Source organism: Excalfactoria chinensis, unplaced genomic scaffold (genome assembly GCF_039878825.1).
Source record: "Excalfactoria chinensis isolate bCotChi1 unplaced genomic scaffold, bCotChi1.hap2 Scaffold_324, whole genome shotgun sequence".
In the NCBI taxonomy this organism is placed as follows: domain Eukaryota; kingdom Metazoa; phylum Chordata; class Aves; order Galliformes; family Phasianidae; genus Excalfactoria; species Excalfactoria chinensis.
Genome location: NW_027315612.1, coordinates 120,282 through 145,991, shown reverse-complemented (window position 1 = coordinate 145,991; position 25,710 = coordinate 120,282). Strand labels below are relative to the sequence as shown.

Sequence of the window (25,710 nt, the reverse complement as noted above, 5' to 3'; positions counted from 1 at the left end):
CGCTGTCCCGTTGGCTTTCTCTCCGCCCATCGGAGATCTCTCTAGTAAGAAAACCCCAATGTTCTTCCATGCTGTCCCTGAGGATTGTTTCACGTGGCCTGGAGAGAGTATCTGCAAAGCTGCTGAGTACCAGCCGACTGCCAGCCAACCGCCCACCTGGCCCCTCTGCAACCTGCAATCCAGGTCTGGGTGCCACATCTTCACCTGAGCCCCTTCCAGTCACTGCAGGTCCCTAAGGAAGAGAGAGATCACAGCACACAATGGGAATGTTGCTCATCACTGTGCCTATAAGCAGTGCCTTGCCAAAGCCTCAGCGTAATCTGGTCCATAAGCCTCAGGGCAATCCCACAGGAAAGGGCCCATAGATCTTCCCTTTCTCCTTCCACCCCCTTCTCTTCTCCAGACGGTTCCACACACGGTTCCTTTTTGGACGGGCACGGTGCCTCTGCAGGCACCCAGCAACTCTGAGCCAGATGCTGCAGTGCAGCAGGGAGAGCAGAGTGCTGTGCAGCAGTGCTGCCATTCCAGGTTAAACAACCATCCGGCCACATCTGACAGGAGCTGCTGTGTCTGTGTTTGCTGACAGGTGTGGGTAGCATCGGATGGGATCCAGCTTCCCTGCTGAGCTCCAGGACAGAAGCCCCAGCAACTCCTAAGGGTATGCCGTGAGTTTTTGCTTCCTTTGAGAGATGCCGGCTCACAGCCCTCATGTCAGCCAGGCATGTCTGCAGCTGAGTGAGAACGCACGCCTGTGTGCGCGTGCCCTGTCCTCGCACGACCCCCTGGCACCACCTGCTCCTCAGTGATGCAGTTGTGCAGGTTGCAGTGTGCGATGGAAAGTTCCCATTCTTTGGGTGCTGAAGTGCCTCCGGGGAAGGCCGTGCCAAACACTTGGCTGCCTCCTGTGCTGGAGCCCCACAGGCATCCCAGGAGTGGCTGCTGTCTCCATTGACTTGGCTGAAAAGACCACTCAGTTCAATACCTTGTTTGTCTGCAATTGATCTCAATCCTTTCTGTTCAGGTCCTGAGAGACAAGAAGAGGCGTTGGGAAGAGGAAGATACCCGCAGAAGCTGTCCCATATGCTAAAGAAGATCACGAAGGAGAAGGCAGCGCACGGTGGGTGTATTTCTGTCTGTCCACTGGAAGACTTGGGAAGCTGTTTCTACATGTGTACGTGGAGCAACTGCAGCGTGCACAGCGGGAAAGGACGGATCAGAGCCTTGCTGTGCTGCTGCCCCCGTGTCTAAAATGGCAGTTACTTACAGCCCTACTCTCTTCCCTTGTTTCTAAAGGGACTGACGGAGAGCCTGCTGACAGGGACGCATTGCAGCAAGGCAGCCGTCGCACACTGCCCGTCCCTCTGGGAGAAAGAGAGGCCACGCAGGCAGCTGGTGCTCCAGGTAAGGGCCGCAGGTAGAGCTCCGTGGCCATGCTTAGAGGCTGCTCCCCTCCCACTGCACCCAGTTCCCAGGGACTTAGGAACTCTGTCCTTTTGGGAACAAGGCCACCAAAACCACATTCAGCAGAGATGAGAGGGAATAGGAGCCTTCAACGTACCTCCCTCACACAGTCCCTGCATTCCAGAGCTTGCTGTGCCTCCCTCGAGGCTCCAGGCACACCAGCAGCTCGGAGCGGGGTCCCTCCTGCAAACTGAGGCCCAGAGAGATGCGCTGACTCACAGATGGCGCAGTGGCATAGAGGGAGCGTCCTCGTCCTTCTGCCTCCTCTGTGCCTGCACCGTGCTGAGACTTTGCCTTTCTCTCATTCTTCACAGCGCTGTCAGAGCCCGGGGAATCCCACCGCAACGGGGTCTATTATTTTGTGAGGTATCCAGGTGAGCCATGAGTTCATAAGCAGGAGAAACATCCTGAAAACTAGGAGCGTGCAAGTTGTGCCCATGCCGGAGGGAAGGAAAAGGGGAGAAACAGGTTCAGGTGCTGCTGAGGGGCCCTGACTCTGCCCCCAAGGAGTGGAGTCTGAGTGGGAGGGCAGAGCTCAGGGCAGCACGCCCTGCACAACACGACAGTGGTTCTTGTCCACGTCACTCATAGCAGCAACTGATTAAACAGACGCACACGCTCTCCTTCTGCCCTAATGAGTTTTGGTTAGTCAAACAAGGTGTCCCAAAGGGTCACGGTGTGCCTGCCTGCGGCAGCACTACCCAGCCTCACAAGGCGAGGGTAGGTCAGTGCAGAAGACATCTTAGAGCGTGATGAAGAAGGAGCAAATGTGGCAGAGCCAGAGCGTACCCAAAGCTGAGAGGCAAAACAGAGGCTCCAGAGCGCCTGGATGCGCGGTGCCTTTGGGAGCTCCCTTTGCTTCCCCTGGAATCAGGGAGGCATTGCAGCCTGAGGATTTGCACTTGTTCCAGGAGGCCAACAAAATGGAAAAGGATTGTGTAGCAATGTCAGACCTCCTTGAGATTGCCATTAGGGCACAAGACACAGCAGTGACCACATTGTTCCTCCAGGTGTGGCTGGTGCAGGACGTGCAAACACTGAGCGAGTTAAAGTTGAATGGAAGAAGTACCTGATACTTGCTGGAGTTGCCGCGGTTGGCGTACTGCTGGTGATTCTGTGCTGCCTTATTTGCTGGTGCAAGATGAAAAAGTGAGTAGTTTACCCCCATCCCCATCCTGCCCAACTCTTTCCTGTAGGGCTGCTGTGGGCCAGGAGGCGTTTCTAGTTAAAGCAGCGTAAAGAGACCAGTTGGTTGTTGGCTCACGTGGTCTGTGGTTGACGCAGACAGATGTTGCCATTGGCTTCAGCCCATTCTTACTGCTGGGCCAGAGACAGGCTGGGAGCTGAGGGTGGCACTTTGCCATGAGCTGGGAGAAAGCAGAGCAGGGGCTCTCCTGTGCCCTCAGCACGTTCCTCTCTTTGCAGGTACCGCGCTGAAGCTAAAAAATGGGGCCTGGATGACATCAGCATCTTCAACATCCTAACGGGGGATCTCTGACAGGCCCAGCAGCCCCCGGCCCCACCGGGCAGCAACGCCGACCCCCCGCCCCCACCGCCATCCTCCAGGGGGCGGGAGCGGTCCCCTCAGGGTGTCAGCTCCGGAGCATCACCCAGCACCCGGACAACTGCTGCCTTGGGGAAGACTGAGAGGCCCGGCAGCCCCCAGCCCCCCCCCAGCACCACCTCTGCCCTCTTCCTCCCCCCCACCATCCATCAGGGGACGCAGAGTGCAGACGTGGGGAAACTGTCCAAGAGACCGACAGCCACTGCCTGGGGGAAGCACAACCAGCCCAGCAGCCCCCCACCTCCCCAGGCACCGTCACCACCCTCCCATTTCCCTCCACGATCCTTCAGGGGATGGGAGTGACCCCCTCAGGCACCCCCACTGCCCTCCCGCTCCTCTCCACCATTACCTTTAGGAGGTGGGAGCAGCCCCCCCAGGTGTCAGCTCAGGATCATCATCAGACACATGGAGAACCACTGCCAGGGGGAAACAGACCAGACCCAGCAGCCCCCAGCCCCCCCAGCAACACCACTTCCCTACACCATCATTCAAGAGATGGCAGCAGCCCCTCCAGTACGACAGGCCTGGTCACCCCCAGCCCCCCCACGGCCCTCCCCCTCCCCTACCACCATCCTTTAGGAGGCAGGAGCGGCCCCCCCACCATGTCAGCTTAGGGGCATCAGACAGCTGGAAAACCACTGCCAGGGGGAAACTGATCAGGCCCGGCAGCCCCCAGCCCTCCCCAGCACCACCTCTGCCCTCTCGCTCCTCTCCACCATCCATCAGGAGGTGGGAGCAGCCCAATGAGTTGGTTTGGGGCACCATCTGACATCCACAGAACCACTGCTGTCATCAACCAGAGCTTTCCAGGCTCCACACTAATTTATTTACCAATAAACTGACAATTAGAGCACAGCTGCCCGTGTGCTGTTGTCGTGTCATTACCTGACCCACTACCAGACCTTGCATGTCACTTGGCATTGGCAGACAGTGATAATACAAGCGGGAATGGCATTAAACTCCAAGAGTGGAAACTGAGGTGGGTGGGTAGAGGAAATTCCTCCCCCAGAGGCACTGTCTCCATTCCTTGTTATTCTGACTAACTAGATCGTTCCTTTTCCCACCTACAAACTAAGTTTAACTATCCCCCTTTAGTCCCCCCTTTACTCTAAATTCCAACAGAGCCTCTGCTTCTTGCTTCACTGTTCAGCAGCATTATTAAAACAAACACCGGCGGAACCACCACCGTACTCAGATCAAATGATGCTATTAGAGGAGATGGGTAATGAAGTGATGAAGAGGAAGAGGCCTACAAGATAACGCCCTTAAAGAGAAAGCAAAACTTGCAGAAATCAGCAGCGCATAAAGAAGAAAAGGGGGAATTGTGGGAATCAAACGTTGTTTCTGCATTTAGAATATTTTATTTCAAGGTCTCATGATATCAGTGAAGCCATTTGTAGTTATTAGGTAGAAGTCATGGGTACAAAGACTGCAGCTCCTGTCTGTCCAGCTGTCTGAAGTAGAACTACTGATTTTTGGTGCTGGACAAATAAGACCTGAATAGTAAAGGATCCAAAGAGGAGAAGTTCAAATAATTCACAATAGACCTGTATAAACCAGCAACAGTGTCTGTTGTAATGGTTTGTTGTCAAAAATATACAAGTGGTGACAGACCTAAGGATGTGCCTGAAGAGAGATCGGGAAGGACTGGAACCCTCCGAGCTCTTTGTTTCACAAAAGCCTATGGGACAGAATGGAAGAAGCTTTGAAGGGAATCAACATATCGGGACGATAAGAGTACCGAGATATCTTGGAAACAAAAGCAGCAGGATGGCGACTGACCAGCGCAACGTGAACTAACACATTTCAGAACGTAATTATGTAAAGAACAAATGCAAACCTCGGGTAAAACTGTAACCTGGAATAGCCAACCAAAGGGGAAAGGGGAGGGGAAAGCAGATGGGAGACAAGGTATAAAAGCTGTCACATCGTGTCTGCAGGTTCGCTTCTGCTATCAGGGCGCCCGCCATTGCAATCGCGAATTAAAACTGCTTTGATCAGAGATACCGTCCTGACCAAAAATCATGGAGGATATTTCCAACAATAGGATGCTAGCTGAAAAGGGGTGTGTGTGTGTGTAATGCTGGGGACCCACTGTTGCACCTCCATCCCCAATAGCTCATCTCCCAATGGCTCAATAACTGGGGCACTGCGGGGGCTTACTACCCTTTTGCCCATGAATTGGCAGATCATACAGGGATACCTCTATCGCTGGATGGTTGGACTCTTGGCTTGGTAAATGGAAAGGGATGATTATATCCATATTTATTTACTTGATTACAGTAGCAGGAGCCCTGGTGGCCATAGGGTGCAGTATTGTCCCATGTGTAAGGGGGACTGAGATTAATTGAGGCAGCGTTATTAAAACAAACACCATCTTTAATGGAGCATCTCCCCACCCCCTAAGGGGTCCTCTTCTTAAAGGGCTCCACAACCCTTAAAGGAGACCCCCCCAAACCCAAAGACCCCCCTTTAAAGGAGAGCCCCACCCATTAAAGGAGCCCCCCCCCTCTTAAAAGAGACCCCACCCCTTAAAGGAGCCCCCTCACCTTTAAAGGGCCCCCGCCCCTTAAGGGAGATCAAACGATGATATTAGAGGAGGTGGGTAATGAAGTGATGAAGAGGAAGGCTTCTATAAGACAACGCCTGAAAGAGAAAGCAAGACTTGCAGAAATCAACAGTGTCATCATGTGAATGATTACATGTAATCGTGTTACACGTGGAAACCGTGTTGTCAACCAGGGAAAGTAAGAAGCTGCCGGCACTGCAAACTACACATTGCCGGGGAATAGAAGCTGCTAGAAAATAACCAAAGAATAACAGGAAAGATCTGTTGTGTTTTTTTTTGTTTGTTTGTTTTTTGTTTGTTTTTTTTGTTTTTTTTTTGTTTTTTTTTTTTGTGATCTGGAAGTTAAAATTGCAACCTGCACAGTATGATCCTTTAACTACTTTCAGCCTTACCAGCTTCAAAGCTTACTGCCCAGACCAAACTGTAATTCTTGATCCAAAGCACAACAGTCCAAAAATGGCGTTTTAACAGCTGAACATCTGATGACCATATTGCTTGAAACTTTCTGTTATTTAATTCCCGTTTGCAACACCAGGGGGCCCGGGTTCGAATCCCCCCCTGTGGAGTGGGGGGTAGAAGTGCCGCTCTGCTACACAGAGGGCTCGAATCCCGGGAGTTGGACTTGATGATCTCTAAGGTCCCTTCCAACTCGCACAATACTATGATACTATGATGATGATGATTTAACTCTTCTCAACATTTAATGTAATAACATGCTCCGTTGTACCTCTAATAATCAATGTAAAAAATGGGTTATCGAATGACACCACATTTATCATAGTATCATAGTATCATACGAGTTGGAAGGGACCTTAGAGATCATCGAGTCCAACTCCCAGGTTTCGAGCCCCCTGTGTAGCAGAGCAGCACTTCTACCCCTGCGCCACAGGGGGGGGATTCGAACCTGGGCCCTCCAGTGCCGCAGGCAGCAGCTTATACCACTGCACCACTGGGGGCACATTTATAGAGCATCCTTTACATTTAAACACCTAAGCAAGCCTAATTACATGCCGAAATTCCCAGGATCCATTAATATGCTCTATTTGTCAATGCAGTTTTTGCTAAACATGGCATACCTTAGTCTATGAAAAATGTCTGATTGATTACAATCAATCTACTGTTCAAACCACAAGACGTTTTTTGCAGTGCTGTGTAACATAAAATGGATTTTAATAAAAAATGCAAGCTAGTGTCCACAATCCTCCATCAGAAACAACAGACTTTTAAACTATTCTTTTACTATGAATAACGCATTCTTCTAAAATCCTCTCAAAATGCAAGGGAGAGGCTCTAGAGCTAAAGAATTTTCAATAAAAAGAGGGTGTCCAAGTTCATGACTTCCGTGCTCACATCTCATGCACGTTGCAGCCCTCTTCCCCTACCCTCCATACGCAAGTCTTTCTTCCCAACAACAGCCCAGAGCCCAGCAATAACCTGAGCAGATAACCGAGAATGGCAGCAATGTACACGAGAGATAAGAATCGTATCGATGCAGAACCGATCCTTTGTTCAAATCCAGACCCAGGCGGAATATAGACTCCCCTCAGCGCCGTTTTGCTCCTGGGTGAGAGGAACGAAAGGAACGGCAGGACAGCAAGGGAGGGATGCGTGACCACAAGGGTGTGCGAACGTCCCCACCGAAGGAAGCAAAGAGAGCCGGCAGAAAGCGACGCTTCATTAGCGTCACTAAACGCAGCCCCCATCGCTCCCTCCCCCGGGTGCGGATGTGCCATGAGAACGAGCCGTGAAACCGCCTGGCAGCCGGCTCGGGACGTGCTCGCTGTGGCAATTCCTGCCCTACTGAGCCTGTGCGGAAGAGGCGAGAGCCTGGCTGGAAGGCATCCGGGCAGCCCCGCGGTGGCAGGAGGTGCACCAAGGCCGTCCTGCGGCCAGCTCCGGGCTGAGGGCGCTCGGCATCCTCTGCTCTCCGCGACTCCGAGGAGCCTGGCTACCTGCACCAGAGCTGGGAGCAGCCTGCTCCGCACCCAAGGTAGGTGCCCTTCGTGGCTCGTGCAGAGCAGCGCACGCTTCCTGCCCCCTGCCAGCAGCGCCGGGAGAGCAGCGGGGAGCGGACCCGGAAGGGGCGGAACCGGCACTGCCGTACCCCAGGCGGGACCCTGGTCCCGGCTCCAGCTCCCGCTCAGCGCAGCAGGTTTGCTGGCCCGGACGGGCTGCAACCAGGGGAGCAGTTTATGCAGCCCGGGCTGAGCTCCGAGTGGCACGGGAACGGGCTCGGAGCTGGGACGGTGAGGAAGGGAGCAGAGGAGGGCAGCGTGCTCTGCTGCCCGGTTGGATCTCTGTAACACAGCGCAGCTGGGGCTGCAGTTCTTCCTCTGGGCCACGGGAGACGCGAGACGGCCTCGCTCTGCAGCTCTGCACGCGTGGCTTGATGCAAGCTTTCAACTCCACGATGCCTCCTTTGGAGTGTCTTCATGCCAAGCCTAAAAGGAGAGAATTTGCCCTCCCCCTGCTCCTTCTCCCCGGCAGTCCCCAGCTTCCCTGCGGGCAACACGTGCCTCTGGCGACCCTTGCAATGGCGTTGCCTTTTGTTTGCTGAGCGCTTGCCTGATGGCTCAGCTGGGGTTGTGCAAACCCCTCGCAAGGCTTTTGTTCGGGCTGTCCCGGCAGCTGCAGATGCCTTGAGCGCACAGCTGCGGGCCCTGAGCACGTTCAGCATCTGCAGCAGCTCCGGCACTGGGCTCTGGAACGAACAGGCGATGAGAAGCTGGCAGTCTGCGGGCTGAGTGGAGCACGCGTTGAGAGCACGGCCGAGCAGCAGCAGGTGAGTAAAGCACAGCCCAGGCTGCCTTCTGCAAAGGGCACGCGCTGCTGAGAGCGTCCCCTGGCAGTGAGCGCAGTCTGCGTGCTCAGCTGGAGAGAGAGGGAGGAATGTGTTTATTGATACCATGCAGGAATCACGGAGTGCTCTAACAGCGGCTGAACGAGGCTGTTGTAACCACGTGGCTGTTTACTGCCTTAATTGTTCTGTTTAGCACTGCTACTATTCGATGAGTTGCCTTATGGTTCAGATGTCGATTTATTGACGTGTTTAAGTAAGCCGTCCTATTGATTTGAGAAGTGTGTGCCATCCAGCTGACTCCTCGCCGTGTTCTTACCCGAGGAATGTGAGTCATCATCACTTGTAGGCAACATCAGCAGGAGGTGGTTTAGAGAACGCCATCAGTCGCCTTCACAAAGTATTTTCCCAACCCTTTTTTGAGGGCTGGGTTGATTTCATCAAGCCCAAGGCTGCTTCCATTCCTGAGAGGATGTACAGATATCTGCCAGAGGATTGAATCCGTTTGCCACCAGCTGTTCCCCTCCCTGATCTGTAGAGGCAGCTGCCATTGAACAGGGAAGCAGAAAACAGATGCTCTGCTGGAATTCAGAATAAAGGGGGGCTAGAAGGGGGATAGTTAAAGGTAGTGTTCAGAAAATGATTTAGTTAGGTAGAGTAACAAGGACAGAAAATGATTTAGTTAGGTAGAATAACAAGGAATGGAGACAGTGGGTCTGGGAGAGCAGATAAGGAGTGAGAACTCCCTGAGACATCTGGCGAGGAGGGGATTAGGGGTTGTAAATATCAAAAGAGGAGTTGCATCTCCCTGACAAGATGGGCGATAACAAGAGGGGGTCTGCATGATAGAAGTCATTGACTATGCATGAGGTGTACCTAGATCTGTATCACGGTTTTACCAGTTGGTGTGCAAGTTTGGAGGAGCTATCCCCCTTGCACCCAGCGCTGAAATAAACATACCTGCTTTATAACCCATCTCTGGATTATAGAGTTTGATTCCGCAAATCATTTTGGCGACCCAGATGGGACCCTCTCTGTTCGGCTGCAGGACCGGCTGAGAGAGGGGACACCTTTGGCGCGCCCCGAGATTTCTCGGAAGGACTCCCTTCCCTCATCCGATCACTGCGGGAGCAGACAAGGACCGTCTATCGGCGGATAAGGTATGTTTAATGGGTACAGGGGAATCCGTAAGTCGTGAGGAGACGTCCTACGCAGGAGGTGTGAGCTGTCATGCTCTCCCCTTTGGTAAAGGGCCCGGGTTGTTGGTTGTGTAATCACGATCAGAGGCCGTGTAGATCGTGGGTTCGAGTCCCACTGAAGTGGTCTCTGAGCCGTTTCAATTGTGGGTTTAAGTCTCATTGAAGCGGTCTGAGCTGTTCTAGTTGTGGGTTTGGGTCCCACTAAGGCAGTCTCAGCTGTGGGTTCGAGTCCCACAGCACGAGGAGAGCTATTTTGCTCCCCCTTAAGGGGTTGGTTGGTTGGTGACAAAGTATAGTGGATACTCTGTCAACGCTAACTTGGGTTTTCCTAGCTGTATTAGCAGGAATTGATGTGTATTTGGCCATTGTTAACATCTCTTATTAGCGCTTGTTACTGTACATTTGAACTAAGTGTTGAACCAACAACTTCGATATTTTCTGAGAAATGTTGTACCTTGTTGCTATGTGTTTGTCTTATTAATTATTGGTAGCGTTGCGGCAATTGTTAGCGAAGCGCATACGAAGTCTGGCGGTGGAAAAGGCCCTCAAAGGCGAACCACAATTATTATCGAGACCCTGTTGCTTTTGTTGTAGAGAATGCCGCGGTTTAAGGGTGATAAAGACTCCGATTAGAGAAACAATAGGGTTGTGTTACCTCCGCTTTAACGTGTTAACTTTACGGAATTTGTTTTGAACTATTGCTCCCCCTCATTCTGTGTGTACAGAGTAATGGGGGGGGGAACACAAGGGAAAGAGATACCTAAGAAAATAAATAAATAAATAAATAAATAAATCCCAAAATCAGGAAAAAGGACAGGAAAAAGTTGTTTAAATATTGTGTACAGATATGGCCTAGAGAGCCACTACAGGGAAAATCGATATTTGGCCAAATATGGATCTGATGAAGTTTGGGTTTGTCAGGTCTTGAATTTATATGTATATAATATAAGAACAAAACCCCTTTTCAAAAGAGGAATCAGAATATGCTGCCTGTTGGATACAAGAAATCAGCCTGTAATTAGTAAAAAGAAAAAGTCTGGGACCAGGAGGGAGAGGAATTAGGAAAAAAAACAAAACAAACAAACAAACAAAAAAACAAACCTAATCAGTGGGACCCTCTAGAGAATCTCCCCCCATGTAACCCCAATGTAGCACAAAGGGAGACAGGCACTGCCCCAGTAAGAGAAAATGGTAAAGCACATAGGGTCATTTCACAGACAAGGGGGGCATGCTGGGCTCTGGAGAGAATTAAAACAATGTGAAAGGGACACTAGCTGTACCAACACCTCAGTGTACCCCTTATGGGAGGTCCCACTGGGACAAGGACAAATATGCTATGTAAACTCCCACTCACTAGTGGAGAAATTAGAAATTTTAAGAAGGAAATGAAATCTTTAATTGAGATTAAAAAAAATAAAATAAAATAAATAAAAAAAATGAGTTAAATAAGAGTAGCAAAACAATGAGATTAATTCCTGGGACTTTCAAAATGTTGGTCCCACCAGGAGCCCCATGTAAATATAAAAGTGGGACCTGAGGGTGAAGAAGTTGTGGTTTTAGTTGATACAGGGGCAGCTCATTCATTGCTGGCCCATAAGGTATCAGGACTCAAATTAACAAATGAGGCCTTAAAGTTATCAGGGGTAGAGAGAACCTGGATGACAGCACCAATTTTTGAGAATACTGAATTAAAACTAGGGGATAAAGATGAAGTTGGGAATCAAGAAAAACATGCAATAAGGCCATAAAAATAAGGGTGGAACAGCCCAAGGAACCGAACACTATGGATTGCTAAAGGAACGTTATATGGTACTAAGGGTGTTTGTGGAAACTGAAAAACTGTACTGTTTGTTCTGTGGGTTCTGAAGGGAATGGGACAAACTGCTTTGATGGTATAAGAATTGTAATTGTTAATGATACAGAAGTAAAACTGAGGGCATGTGGAAATGTAACTGAGGGCACAAATAGTGGAATAGTGTGCAAAGGAAAAAGAGTTAAAGAGAAGGTGAGTTATCTGTGCCTGTATGAGAGCAACACCCTGCACTGTTCCACCCCCCCACGCAAGAACTCTTGGAGAGAAAGAGAGGGAGAGCCAGAGACTGCTGCTGTAAACTACAAAGGGGGAGATGGAAAGGGGGAGGTGAAGGGGACAGGGCACTGGAAGTGAGAACAGCCTTCATGTGCAGAGGTCTGGGAAACCTGAAATTCCAGTGTTAGCATTGGACACCTCTGGAGAGAAGGAGATAAAACTGAAATAGGATGTTAGTAGTTGATGTAATGATGAGAGTTTGGAAAGTGAGGAAGTTTGGGACAGACACAGGCTGAAGAAGGCAAGGACTGGCAAGGTGTAACAGGGTTATCAGGACTGAAGAGAGGTAAACGATATGAAAACAAAACAAAACAAACTGATCGACAAACAGATAGTAAGGGAATTGGTGATAATAACAGCTGTTACTGTTGTGGTGCTAGAATAGGGCCATAGGACCCAGAGATCCCCTTAGGGAGAGGTGGGGGGAGTGGGGGCTTGAAGAGCCCAGGGAAAGCTCGGCCCCTGGAAGGAAAGCAGTGTGCAAACTGCAAAGGGAAATTGCATCTAGGGAAGCAGGATAAAGAGGTTTATTTTCTGGTGGATATGGATGCTTCTTACTACACATAGATAGTTTTGTAGCAGTAGTAGAAGCTACTGCCCAACAAGAAAAGGGTTTACATATTTGGATTAATTAAATAAAAGTAGGAATACAGCAATTCTTGTACCTGCCAGGTTACTCTGGCAAGAAATTTAATAAAACGGAAGCTAAGGGTCCAACAATATTGACTGAATAAAAGATGTAAGTCTGGCTTTAACACAAATGGGGAAAAACAATGTTGTACCCCCCCCCCCCGGAGTCATGCACTTAGGGGTGTGGGCATCAGGGCCAAACATGAAGCCCTAAGTAGAAGTTAAAAGCAAGAGATTGCCCAGTCAGGGTAAAGCGGTGCCCTATAAGGATATGTAACTGTAGAAGGATAGAAGAAATAATAGGTAACCTTTTGGAGCTTGGACTCCAATTTTGCAAAAATTTCTGATAGCAAGTGTAATAGTTTGGTACAAGATTTGAGGACAAGTAATAGAATTGTTGAATGGATACACTCAGTGGTGGCAAATCCATGCACCTTATTAACCCAGTTAAGGAATGAATAGGTGGAGTTTACTTTCTGGATTTGAAGCATGTCTCTTCTGCCTGGTTTGGCCAATATGGGGAGAAGAGACTCAGTTAAGCAGAACAGTGTTACCCAGGGCTGTGAGAACAGCTTAATGATTTTTGTGAACTGGTCAACTCGTGAGCCTGAGACCTGGGATCCTCCATCCCAGTGTGGAACTTTACTGCAGCACATGGATGCCACAGCAACAAAAGAGAACTGTGCAATGGTCTGTGAGTCTGCTGAGTTTCTTCGTTTACAGAAAGCACAAATAACTCAACAGCAAGTGACATATTTGGGAGATTACAGCTGGACTTTGAAACTTAAGGAATGCCAGGAAAGAAGCCATCTGCCAAACCCCTGAGCTGCAAATTGCCCAGGAAGCGAGTAAGGGATGGCCGGGGTGCCTGAGGGCAGTGTCTGCACTGGTGCTCAATATTCAAGCAGCCTGTAAATCTATATTGGGCCAAAGGATCCCAGTTTTAATATCTCATCCAGTGTTTACTGTATTGGAGGCAAAAGGGGTACATTGGCTCTCACCCCAAAGATTCCTGAAATATCAGGCCCATCCTGATAGAGCAGAATGTTGTAGAAATAATTGTAACTAATATTGTCAACCCAGTATCTTTCCTTAGCGAACACCTGGAGAACCAGTATCTCCTGACTACTTTGAAACAACAGAAGCTGCACATTTCAGACGGTCAGTCAGACCTAAAGGACAAACCCCTAGAAGATGTAGAAGTTCCTGGTTTACTGACAGCTGCAGTTTTGTGAAACAAGGAGACTGTAAGGCAGTTTATGCGGTACCTGCTATTGACCAGGATCCAAGGACTTCACCCATTTCAAGCTGGGGACTGGATCCTGATCCAGATGGGGAAGGAGACAAAGCTGCAGCCTGACTGGGAAGGACCATTCCAAGTACTTCTAATGACTGAAATAGCTGTGAGGACAACCAAGAAAGGATGGACTCACTACACACTGTTAAAGGCATCCACTAGCACTGAGGCGTGGGAACTGTTGCCACAGAAAAACCATTAAAAGATAAGAATTAGAAGGAAATAATGAAAAGTTTTTTTTTAATTTTTATTATCATTTTAACTAACCTTTAATTTCTCCTCAAATAGGTGAATAAATTGTATATGTAAGTGGGAGAGTATTATAACCTATATAGAACTAATGCTCACAAAATTTTTCCATGTTGTAACAAGGAGTTTTTTTACTGCTGTACCCATTTGTTATCCTGATAATTATCTGGAAAATGTAAAATTTGACAATAATGCAGGGGAGGGACCAACTGATAGTTTTGATGTGAATAAGGGACTCTTGTAGTGTATGGAATGATGTATGGTGGACAACTGCCTATTGAGGCTGAACATATACACTCCTAACTAAATACACAGAATGTCCAGGATACTGAAGAGCTTAAAAAGGGGTAGAAAATCTTCCTAAAAACCCTGCAGTTAGGACAGTTCAGGAGATAAAAGATCTTAGGCAAACACTGGAAATCGAAACAAGATATGGGGACATTAATGCCTGGGTAGAATGGATTAAGTGTACTGTCCAGAGTCTCAACCGTAGCAATTGCTATGCTTGTGCATCAGAACGGCCCACAGCTCAGGTGGTGCCCTTTCTGCTGGGGTGGACCAAGGACCCCAAGAGAATGCAATGCATGATTGCCCTGTACCAAGAGAAAACTGCCTGGGAAACAGAGACTGCAGATCTCTCTCTCTCTCATTCCTCCAATGCCTGATACAGGTGTCAAGATCCCTCCTGCAATCTCTACAGCAGTAGGTAACCACACAGCTTGCCTCTCACGGCAGGGTGTGAAGGCTACCAGGCCGATGGGAAACTTTTCCTTATGCAATGAGGTCTTGAATGTTATGGAGGACTCAGCAGGAAATTATACAAGATTGGGAATCTCCAGGGCAGATCTCTGGTGGTACCGTGGGGGACAGATTTTGTGGTCCAACTTAACCATCTAACTGGGGAGGCACCTGGGCACTTCTTCAATCAGTTCTAACATTCACCCTGGCATTTGAAAAAGAAAGGTATATAGATTCAGTCAGGGTACCTAGAGGTGTCCCTGATAAATTTAAGGCAAAAAATCAAAATGCTGCAGGATTTGAGTCGATGACAATCAACAAGAACATAGAAATTATAAGTGAATCTAGATGCCACACACAGAAAAGGAATGATCTAGCAGGAGAGAAATCCTGCTAGATTAAAGAAAAGGGGGGAATGAACAGGGAAGCAGAAAACAGATGCTCTGCTGGAATTCAGAATAAAGGGGGGCTAGAAGGGGGATAGTTAAAGGTAGTTTTCAGAAAATGATTTAGTTAGGTAGAGTAACAAGGAATGGAGTTTACAGAAAATGATTTAGTTAGGTAGAATAACAAGGAATGGAGACAGTGGGTCTGGGAGAGCAGATAAGGAGTGAGAACTCCCTGAGACATCTGGCGAGGAGGGGATTAGGGGTTGTAAATATCAAAAGAGGAGTTGCATCTCCCTGACAAGATGGGCGATAACAAGAGGGGGTCTGCATGATAAAGAATATGTATCAGAATTACAGGACATCATTGACTATGCATGAGGTGTACCTAGATCTGTATCACGGTTTTACCAGTTGGTGTGCAAGTTTGGAGGAGCTATCCCCCTTGCACCCAGCGCTGAAATAAACATACCTGCTTTATAACCCATCTCTGGATTATAGAGTTTGATTCCGCAAATCAGTGGTTTAGAGAACGCCATCAGTCGCCTTCACAAAGTATTTTCCCAACCCTTTTTTGAGGGCTGGGTTGATTTCATCAAGCCCAAGGCTGCTTCCATTCCTGAGAGGATGTACAGACATCTGCCAGAGGATTGAATCCGTTTGCCACCCGCTGTTCCCCTCCCTGATCTGTAGAGGCAGCTGCCATCTGCGCTGAGGCTCGCTGTGTTTGTGTGTTGGGGGCTGCATTCACGGTGCTCTGCCATGAACCAGGTGCTGTTCTGCACCTCCTGCTGGATGGTTGGATGGCCGTACCGTTTTCTAACAGTATTTCTGCTGCTCTTTCCTGGGTAGCCGTCCCCTTTAGGCGTCATTGCAGGCAATCCAAAGATCCCCCAGTCGGCACAGGCTGTCCTTGTTGTATGTCCTCCACTTCCTTCACCACTCAGACCTCCAATCGAACTCCCCTTTCCCACTCCTCGTCTATCACTGTTCAGTTTCCTTAGCTGCAGCTAAGGCAGACAATAAGCCGTCATTCTGCTGCCTCTGTTTGCCTTAACTGCGTAGAGACATTGCCTTTAATTAGTGCCATTAGTGCAATTTCACATCTGCTTGGAGCCGAACCATAGAGGTGGAGGATGTGTGTCCTAAAGGATTGTAGGCGACTCCGGCACAACTTCACCACGTAGCGCAGCAGAAATATTGTGCATTATCAGTCGCTTTTGATTCTGGGAGGACCGGTGCAGTTCTCCTTTGCTTCATATGTCACTTCCAAACCTGACACGATGCTGATAACCCCTTTTGTGTCCTTTTACTGCTCCCTGTGACCTCTGCTTGCTGCTCAACTACAGCAGTTGCCACGAGGACATTCACAGAAGAATTTGGGATGCGCTTCATGTCTCTCGTCATCGGTTTGTTTCCCTTCTTGCTACCCTGCAGACTTTGCCCGTTGGTCACAGGTGGATCCAAACGCAGCGTAACACTCCTAAGGGAGAAGCAGGACGATATTTGTTGATATAATACGGATATGCTGTAGAGATTTAACGGTGACTCAACAGGATCGGAGGTGGCTGGATACACTTGGTTATTTACTGCATGGAGGGTAGGGTTACACGCACACCTACAGGAGGCCCTGCCATTGAGTCACGAGGCTCAGAGTAGTTCCCCTTCCTTTCTCATGGCTTCAGACCACAGAGGTAAGGAGCCAGGATGTGGCTGGATCCTCTCCTAGTCCCAAGCTTGGTCAAGGCGTTGTGTGGAAGGAATCATACGTGCACGGTCCCTCTAAGACAGAACCTTAGAGAACACATGAAAGCTCCAAAGTAACCACGGGTGTCTTATGGAAGATCTGTACTGAGAAGGAGTCTTGATGTCAAGCTGCAAGGGATCTCAGTGCAGGTGTGAGCTGCGGAGACAGCCCTGCTGGAGGGCAGGTCCTGCAGAGCTGGAGGGGCACTTGGGCTGCTCCCCGTTTTGGGGTACGATGACTGCCTCCTTGCTGTGCTTTGTCTTAAGTCCCCGGCTCAGTCTCAGCTGTTGAACTAAGTGTCAGCTACCAGTGGTTTCAGCCTCCCAGTTTGAGACAGCTTTGTGACGGTTCATCTCTTTGAGCCAGACTGTTTCCAGTGCTGCAGCTCATTGTCTTCCTCTGCAAGGCCAGGCAGTGCCCTGCAGAAGGGCTGAGCTGGGATTGGGACTGCTGCATTCCCTCACAGCTCCCCTGCCATTTCTCTTCTCCCTGCAGGCTCCAGTTCAACTTCTGCCTTCCAGCCGTGATCATCGCAGCCTGCAGGAGAGCAGCAAATGGCTGCAGCACATCCAGCTGAGGTAGGGGTTGGGGAAGCGGGCAGGAGAGGCCAAGGGGCCATGGATGTGAATGAAGGGGAAGAGGGAGGTGCCCTCAGCCAGCGTATGTGTGTGTGCTGGGGACAGAGATGCAGCTGGGATGGGAGGTTGTGTCCTGTGCAGGCTGCTTGCCTGGGCCTTGGCTGTTCCCAGCAAGGAGCCTCTTTGCTTGCAGGAGCCCGTGAGCTTTGCGGAGGTGGCCGTGTATTTCAGCAGGGAGGAGTGGGCGCTGCTGGACCCTGCGCAGCGAGCGCTCTACCGGGACGTGATGCTGGAGACGTACCAGTGCGTGGCCTCGCTGGGTGAGAGCTTGGCTGCCTTTCCTCCTCGTTAGGGCACCTTTGGCTGTGCAGAATGAGCCTCTGCAAGCCGGGCCTTGAATAATCGCCGTGCAGCTACATATTGACTAACACCACAGTGCCAGCAAAAAAGGAGATACTGAGAAGCGTGAGTTTCAGAAGGGATTAGTATGCACGGCACTCTGATCAAAGCCGCAGAGTCAGTGCTGGCAAGCAGGCATCAGCCAGGGGGAGAAAACCAGCCCTTGTGTTGTGTGTTGCATGGTGCCAGCAGCTCCAGCTCACAGATGACTCCCTGGTTACTGCTGTGGAACTGAGGATTTTCCATGCAATTGCCATCAACATTTTGATGCCTTGACCAGTGCTAGATTGTAAGAAAATAAATAAGCTGTTGTCAAGTTAATTCGAAAGAACAAATATCCCTTCACAGTGTTGGGTCATTCAGGCCCAAATGGTGGTTTCTCCATGGGGAGGGACACAGAGTGGAGCACAGGCACTGTGCCAGCATGAGGTTAATGCTCTCTTGTTCCCTGTTTGTCTCGCCCTGAAGCTCCACTTCCAGCCCCCAAACCCGTGTTGATCTCCCTGCTTGAAGCAGGGGAAGAGCCCTGGATCCCAGATGTGCGTAGCCATGAGGCCGTGCCAGGAGACCTCATCCCAGGTGAGGTGGTGGAGGGAAGGGGAACGCTGGGGCTGTAAGAGCCTTCTCTGCCTGTGTTTGATTTTGGGCACCGTGTGCTATTGCTGCATTTCCTCTGTCATCCAGCAGCCGATGGGATCCAAAATACAAAGGAGGTGCTGCAGAGAAGTCGCGTAGCAGAAATACAACAGGGTCGCATCTCTGTGGAAGAAATCAGAAGGGATGCCCAGGAAGGCCTGCAGCAAGGTCAGGGTGAGCACATCAAGAAACCCCTGGGAATGACACTGAGGAACACAGTGGACTTCAGCATAGGTCCAAAGCAGCCTGATGAAACCAGGAGCGAGGATGCGTGCCAGATGAAGAAGCAGAATCTGTGCACTGAGTGTGAGAAAAGCTTTAAAATGGATTCCAGCATCACTAGCCAGCAGTGCACGCACTCAGCAAAGAGGCAATACGAGATCTTTGATCCTGCAGAGAACAAGAAATGGAGCCTCCGGCCCACTGGGCAGCAGTGCATGTACACAGGAGAGAGAGCATTCGAGTGCTCTGATGGTGGGAAGAAATTCATGGACAGTGGGAGCCTCACTTCCCACCAGCGTATCCACAGCAGAGAGAGACTGTACGAGTGCCCCGAGTGTGGGAAGAGCTTGAAAGATAGTTCTAAACTCAAAAGACACCAACGTGTCCACACAGGAGAGCGACCATATAAGTGCCTTGAGTGTGGGAAGAGCTTCAAAAACAGTTACAGCCTCACCATCCACCATCGCGTCCACACAGGAGAGAGACCATTTGAGTGCACTGAGTGTGGGAAGAGCTTCAAAAGCAGCTCTGAATTGAAGCACCACCAGCGCATCCATACAGCAGAGAAACCCTTTCAGTGCCTTGAGTGTGGGAAGAGCTTCAAAAACAGTTCCAGCCTCACCATCCACCATCGCGTCCACACAGGAGAGAAACCCTTTCAGTGTCCTGAGTGTGGGAAGAGCTTCAAAAGGAGGTGGGAATTGAAGCTGCACCAGCGCGTCCACACAGGAGAGCGACCCTATAAGTGTCCTGCGTGTGAGAAGAGCTTCAAAGGCATTTCTGATTTGAAGTGCCACCAGTGGGTCCATATAGGAGAGAAACCATGTAAGTGTCCTGAGTGTGGGAAGAGCTTCAAAAGGCGATGTGAACTGAAGATGCACCAACGCATCCACACAGGAGAGCGACCCTATAAGTGTCCTGAATGTGGGAAGAGCTTCAAAAGGAATTCTGTTTTGAAGCACCACCAGCTCATCCACACAGGAGAGAGGCCATATAAGTGTCCTGAGTGTGGGAAGGGCTTTAAAAGGCGTTCTGAGCTGACGCTGCATCAGAGCATCCACACGAAAAAGAGACCCTATGAGTGTCCAGAGTGTGGGAAGAGCTTCAAAAGCAGCTCTGAATTGAAGTTGCACCAGCGCATCCATACAGGAGAGAAACCCCTTCAGTGTCCTGAGTGTGGGAAGAGCTTCAAAAGGAGGTGGGAATTGAAGCTGCACCAGCGTATGCACAAAGGAGAGAGACCATAGCTTCTGTCTGGTGGAACATTTTGGCCAGGCCTGCATGCAGGGAGATGCCTGGGAAGTTGTCTTTTCTCTCCCTCAGAGAATCCCATCTGCTGCGGTATCAGAATGTCTGCAGCAGTGAGTTCACATGGCAGGAAGCCTTGAGTGTGAGAAGGGCTTTGTGCCGAGCAGAGAGCTCCTCTGCACTCCCAGAAGACCTTCATGCAGAGCTCAGTCCTCATTAAACATTGCAGTCCACAGGACAGGTGGCTCCTGGGAGCACGTCTCCTGCAGGAAGAGTTTCTCTCAGGGCTGGTGCCTCATTTCTCATGGGAAAACCCCCAGCAGAGAGACCCTCAGGATGCTGCAGAGCCCAGGGATGCGGGAGACCAATGCTTCTCCCCACTCAGGAAGAGTTTGCAAAGGAGACGGCATCACCGACACCATCTGTAGAAGGGACTTAACCCAGGAGCTTCAGCTGGCCTTTCCTTGCTGCCCAAAGCAGTTCTCTCACCGTGCCAGCTTTCCACTTCTGCTCTTCCCACCAGCCGCTTTTTGATGCCGTTTCCTAATGGAGAAGCGGTTGTGCAGGGCTGTGCTGTGTGTCTGTGTGCACGTGTTGCTCTCAGTCATTTCTGAGTGCGCTGTTGAGGCTGAGAGAAGGGTCAGCAGAGCAGTAACGTGGCTCTTGGAGGTTTTCTGAGTGGAAAGGGAAGGGGGTGAATAAAGTAGCTGAGCTGTTCTGGAGCTTTCTGTAGTCTTGTTTTTGCTCTTAAAATAAATGTCGGCGTGTGGAATGAGGAGAGGGAAAGGTGCAAGCAGGGTTTGGTTTTGGTGCCCTCTCCAGCCCACTGCTTGCTTCTGGAGAAGGCATTTCTTCCACACAACCCTATTGTCCTCCCTAGCTGTGCTACACATTGGTTTTACTGCTCTTCCTTTAATCGGTTGCTCAGAGCAGCTGTCCGGTTCAACCAACACAAGTGTCCACCCAGCAGAAGACGGTGCCCTCTGTGTCCCACGTGAGCTCTGCATGGAGCTTACGGTCGGCAGTGATGTGGTTGAGAGTCTCTGGGCATGGATTAAGGGACAAGGGAAGTAAAGTGGGAGCCTACTATAAGCCACCCAGTGAGGAGGATGATAGCAATTAATTATTCTTTAAGGAACTAAGGGATGTGTCTGGAACAGCATCACTTGCCCTAGGCACTGTAGTCCATTGGTCACTTGTTAAGAGGCATCTTGTAAGAGCACAGGTAAGTACAACGTGTTGCAAGTCAAGCAGTGGGGCAGAAGTCCAGCCCCAGTTTGTCCCAGTTTGCAAGTAGAGCAAGAAAGAAGACCTTTGTGATTACTACCCTTTTGTCTCGCTCCAATTTATAGGAGGGAGGCAAGGTTCTTTGATATATGGATCCCCGGCGTGAGATTAAGAAAGAACGGTTCCAATGTTGGTCTGACCAGTTCATTACAAGTCCTGGCCGTTTAGGGAGATGGGAAAGGGAAGGAAGGAAATATGGGGCAGGGAGTCTGTAGAGAGCAAAAGAGAGAGTCGCCACCGTGGGCCAATAGAGGTACACAGCCAGGAAGCTCCACAGCAAGCCGGCCTCAGGGGGTTCTTCCAAGAGGATTTCCCCTGGGTGATTTCTCCGCCAAGGCTGTCTTTGGGAGTTTGTCTGCAAAGACCCCAGTTTAGGGACGGCCTTTTATCCCCCATTGCTGTGGGTTTTCTTCTTCTTTTCTCTCAGCTTAGTGTGACATTCCTGGCCCAACAGATGTGCCAGCAGGGAGTGTTGCCTCTGTTGTCCTGCACAAGCATTGTCGCCTTTTGCAGTGCTCTGCTCCATCAAGCAGCGCCCCTGAAAAAGGCTGCTTGTCCCGCTTCTGCTTATCTGTGCATTGACAAGCAGAGGCACTGCGGCACTGTGACAGCCACCATTCACCCCCCTGGGTAATTCAGTCAGACTCTTATCACTAGGACGGCCTCACCAAGCAAGATTGGAGACCACAAAGAAAAACGGGTTTGTCTTTCGCACCACCCGGTGGCTCAAAGGATGATTGAAATTGATGCACAAATGGCCGCTCAGGCGGTGAGGGAAGAAGAAAGAAAAACAAAAGGTAAGCGTAAGGGAAAAGGGATGGGTGGCAAGGGGGAGTTAAATGTTCATCAGTTGAAGCTATAAAGTACACAGAGGATTTATGTTGAATAAAACACGGGATGACACAAAGTACAAATGTCTGAGTTACAACAGCACACAACGCCGCCTTGTCAGACAGCAGCCCGTGGTTCTGCAGGAGTGGTGACACAAATATTACAGAGCAAACAAAGGGTAGGGAACGATCCAGTGAGGGTTGATTTTACATTCCTTTTTCGGGGTGTCCTTTGCCTTCCAAGAATATTTGCTATGGGATTTCATTAAGGTTAGGGAAGCTGGCCTCAGCGGAGCTGAGTCAGTTGACACAGGCTGGCCAGAGAGAGAAGTGTTTCTCTGGCTTATCAGCAACTGGATGGGGACTCACAGGGGCAACTGGCAAGAGTGAGGCCTTGGGACAGAAGGTGTTAAATCGAGGATCTTCTCCTTTTGTTGTGAGCTTTCTAATACCTCCACCCCTCATTGCCATCCACCCACCTCCCGCTCATCTGGGAGAGGGCGTGAAGGCATCAGTTTTCCTTGAACTTCCATCAAATCTCATGGAACCTACCTATTCTTACTGGCAATGAGACCCTTCCAGCCCCACTGAGCTTTGGGCTGGGTAGCCCAGGGGCAAGGCTGACTGCTGCAAGCCTCACTCCCCTTGGCTCAGATTTACTGGCGAATGAAATCACCAGCCCATATTTTCTCCAACAGTTCATTAACTCTTGGGCAACCTCCCCCCATGTCCGTACTTTGTATCCTGACTGCAGATGGTTGGATGTTTCAGTTCCTTCTAACACTGCCCGGGTTCTTTCTCCCTGAGACACAGCCTGTATCTTCCCTGGCAGTTGTACGCCTATGGGTTTCAGCGATTCTGGAAGCCCCCTGATTAAAGGAGTCATCCTCTCAGGATCAACAGGCAACAGGTGATTCATGATGTGGCTGCAGCTTTCTGTCGTGCATCATTTGGAGACAGGCAGCCTTTTGAACACTTTCCACTAATTGATCAGCTGTCCCAGTAATAACAAGAGGGTCTCCCCTTTCTAAAGTGTTAAGACCACCTGCCCAATTGGCATCCCTCTGTGTTAAGGACCAAGGAGCATCTTTAACTACTGTTGCCAGTCGTTATAAATACTCCTGGTCCCCAATAACCTTCAGCTTACTTTTCAGCTAACGCTATTTGGTCTCCACCAGTGAGACTGACCCTCCATACATACTGTGCCTTTGGAGAGCGACCAAAATCTCTTTTTAATTTTGCTAATTCAGTGGCAGAGAAGGGAATTTCTTTAACATTCATTTGAGGGTCCAGATCCTGGCTGTGATCAAATGCATCTTCAGATCCTGGCTGTGATCAAATGCATCTTCAGTTTTTATCAAAGGACACAACTGAGTTGGCAAGTCCTCTAATTTGTCAAGCCTGCACTTTATTTCTTCCAATCCTTCTAGAGGATGGATTTTTTTCTTGAGGCAAGTTATGAACGACAGCGTTGCTGCTATCCATACACGTTAACAGCTCCTTAAAAGCCATTTCCAACAAAACTGAATTATGTTTTTCTCTTTGTAATTGTTCCTCAAGTTTCACCATTTGATCCTGCAGAGTTTTTACCAATTCTTGTATTGCTTTTGGAGAAACCTACATACAGATGCCACTTCGACTCTGCCCTGTATTTCCCAGTTTACCCCACAGTTCCCACTGTGTCCAATAGAACCACCTCTGCCCTGTTGTCATGGTGTTGTTATGTTGCTGTCAATATTCCACATCATAACATCACGTGCAGTGTGGATCATTAAAAGGTTCATATTCCAGTTTCGTGGAATAACAACGCCCCGAATATTCAGCTCTCATAAGAAAACTACATATCCCAGAGGACTTCACGGTCAGAGATTAGTCACGGAGAGCCTCTCTCTCTGTTTTGTTCGATTTATTAGCCTCAATCCTATTGTATTATATTGTGTTATCTTGTATTCCGATATCATATTTAGTAAAATATGTTTTCCTCCTTAGATTGCTGCCGCTATTTTTTTTCCCATTCCCCTTTTTCCTTCCTTTTCGGGGCTGGGGGCCCTACGGGGAGGCCGCCCCCTGTCATGAGCACAGGTAAATCTAGGTAACCTGTGACACCAGGACAACATAGAGTGGGTTCCATGCACAAGTGATGGGGTCTTCCACCATTTGGCAATCCACTGTCTGCTCCTCTGTCACCCTTTGGCACTCTGACGTCTGCTCCTCTGTATTTGCCATCTGCTCCTTTGTCAGCCATGAACCCATGGCTCCTTACCGCTCACTTCAAGCCTCCTCAGTATTGGTGAGGCTTTTCAATGGTCTTTATAGTACATGCTAACACCCACGCTAGGTGTCTGGTGATTATGTTGAGAGGGTCTGTCTGGCATGGATAGTTACAGTCTGTCAGTTTTCTCCCTCCATGTCTGCTGAAATTAAAGAGGTGTGGGGGTTGGGGCTTGGAGAGTTGTTGCTCTGAGGTCATACATCGCCACTGAATAGGTAGCACAGCAATGTCAACTTTGTTTACAGAGTAATTTTAGAACAAGTCCCAGTGTTCTGTGGAACAAATAGGGAAGGGAATTGGTTTCATTATATGCTAGTTCTAACCAATACCTTTTCAGGATAGCCGTATTGGATTCATTCCCTGATCATACTCAGAATGTCCAGGATAGGGAAAAGAGGGTGAATGGATTAAATACACCATCCAGAGTCTCAACCATAGCAATTGCTATGCTGGTGCATCAGGATGGCCTGTAGCTCAGGTAGTACCCCTTCCAATGGGGTGGACCCGGGACCCCCAAGGGATGTGCTGCATGATTGCCCTGTATCAGTAGAAAGCCGCTTGAGGAAACAGAGCCTGTAAATCGCTTTCTAGCAGTAGAAAGTAAAATACTTCTAAAGTAGCTACTTTTACTTACACAGGGTAAAAGTACTTCTAAAGTAGCAGTGCTTTGCTTTGCTTGTGCTGGGGAGCTGTCAGCTGTAGGCAGGCTCCTGAGTCATCGGGGTGGAGCTGACACTGCCGGGCAGTTTAAACAGCCCGCAAACAGCCTGCAAACGTGTTGTTGTTGCTGGCCATTAACGTCAGCACCTGACAACAAGCTTTAAAGAGCCTCAGGAGGGCGGAAGCATCCGCCCACTGCTTACCCCAGCGTGGTAGTCACTATCTCTGCTCATAGTAAGCTGAGTTGTTTAGTGAGTGAGCATTACGTCTGTTGCCTGCTGGGCTGGCACAACTGTGCTTATAGGTAGCCTATACAGTTGTGCTTATAGGTAGTGGCTGAAGTAGCAGGGGCTGTCAGTATTAGCCTTTAGTTTTTCCTACGCTCTTCTTGCTGTTCTTTGGGACTACAGTATAATCGTGGTCTCCACCAGGAAGAGATCCTACTCCTCCAAAACTGTGGCAACCCAGACAGAGGGCCAGGCCAGAAATGCTGCAGTTCAGGTTTCTGGCTGTTTGCAGTGCCTGGAGTTGTTGCTGCCTGGGGAGGGTGGCAGGGCCCCCACCTGCGTGAGATGTGAGCAGGTGGACGAGCTGCTCAGCCTGGTGGTGGAACTCAGGGAGGAAGTGCAGCGGCTCAGGGCCACCAGAGAATGTGGGAGGAAGAAGCAGGGTGAGGAGCACGGGAACAACACCGGAAAGGTGGTGGACCCCCTGCCCTACCACAGGAGGACAATCCCTACTGCTGAGGAGGGCTGGCAGAGAATTCCAACTCGCCGTCGTGGGTATCCCCCCTGCCTACCTGCCCCGTGTCCACCACTCTCCCTGAGCAATAGGTTTCAGGCACTGGAAATC

General features: G+C 49.8%; 1 protein-coding gene and 1 long non-coding RNA gene across 4 annotated transcripts; one reads left to right on the top strand and one right to left on the bottom strand.

The window, feature by feature from the left end:
* Positions 1-4,411: 4,411 nt before the first annotated feature.
* Positions 4,412-7,462, bottom strand: LOC140264819 (uncharacterized). Its single transcript, XR_011906112.1, has 4 exons — positions 7,325-7,462; positions 5,575-5,671; positions 4,640-4,706; positions 4,412-4,521 (listed from the first exon to the last, which is right to left on the bottom strand). It is a non-coding gene; the product is annotated as an uncharacterized lncRNA (long non-coding RNA).
* On the top strand, positions 7,311-20,882 carry LOC140264818 (uncharacterized). Of its 3 annotated transcripts, XM_072360730.1 has the most exons (5): positions 7,311-7,584; positions 17,222-17,304; positions 17,498-17,624; positions 18,172-18,282; positions 18,388-20,882. In XM_072360730.1, the coding sequence occupies exons 2-5, from the start codon at positions 17,281-17,283 to the stop codon at positions 19,806-19,808; spliced, it is 1,683 nt and encodes a 560-aa protein (XP_072216831.1). In that variant the 5' UTR covers positions 7,311-7,584; positions 17,222-17,280; the 3' UTR covers positions 19,809-20,882. The 3 variants fall into 3 exon arrangements, with proteins under 3 accessions (XP_072216831.1, XP_072216830.1, XP_072216829.1); XM_072360729.1 differs by lacking the exons at positions 7,311-7,584; positions 17,222-17,304 and having other exon boundaries at positions 17,367-17,624; positions 18,391-20,882; XM_072360728.1 differs by lacking the exons at positions 7,311-7,584; positions 17,222-17,304 and having other exon boundaries at positions 17,367-17,624.
* The last annotated feature ends 4,828 nt before the right edge of the window (positions 20,883-25,710 follow it).

Coding starts and splice junctions, on each gene's coding strand:
- LOC140264818 (XM_072360728.1), top strand. CDS start 17,423: ATGGGAGGTTGTGTCCTGTGCAGGCTGCTTGCCTGGGCCTTGGCTGTT. Junction 17,625..18,171: donor CCAGTGCGTGGCCTCGCTGG/GTGAGAGCTTGG, acceptor CTCGCCCTGAAG/CTCCACTTCCAGCCCCCAAA. Junction 18,283..18,387: donor GCCAGGAGACCTCATCCCAG/GTGAGGTGGTGG, acceptor TCTGTCATCCAG/CAGCCGATGGGATCCAAAAT.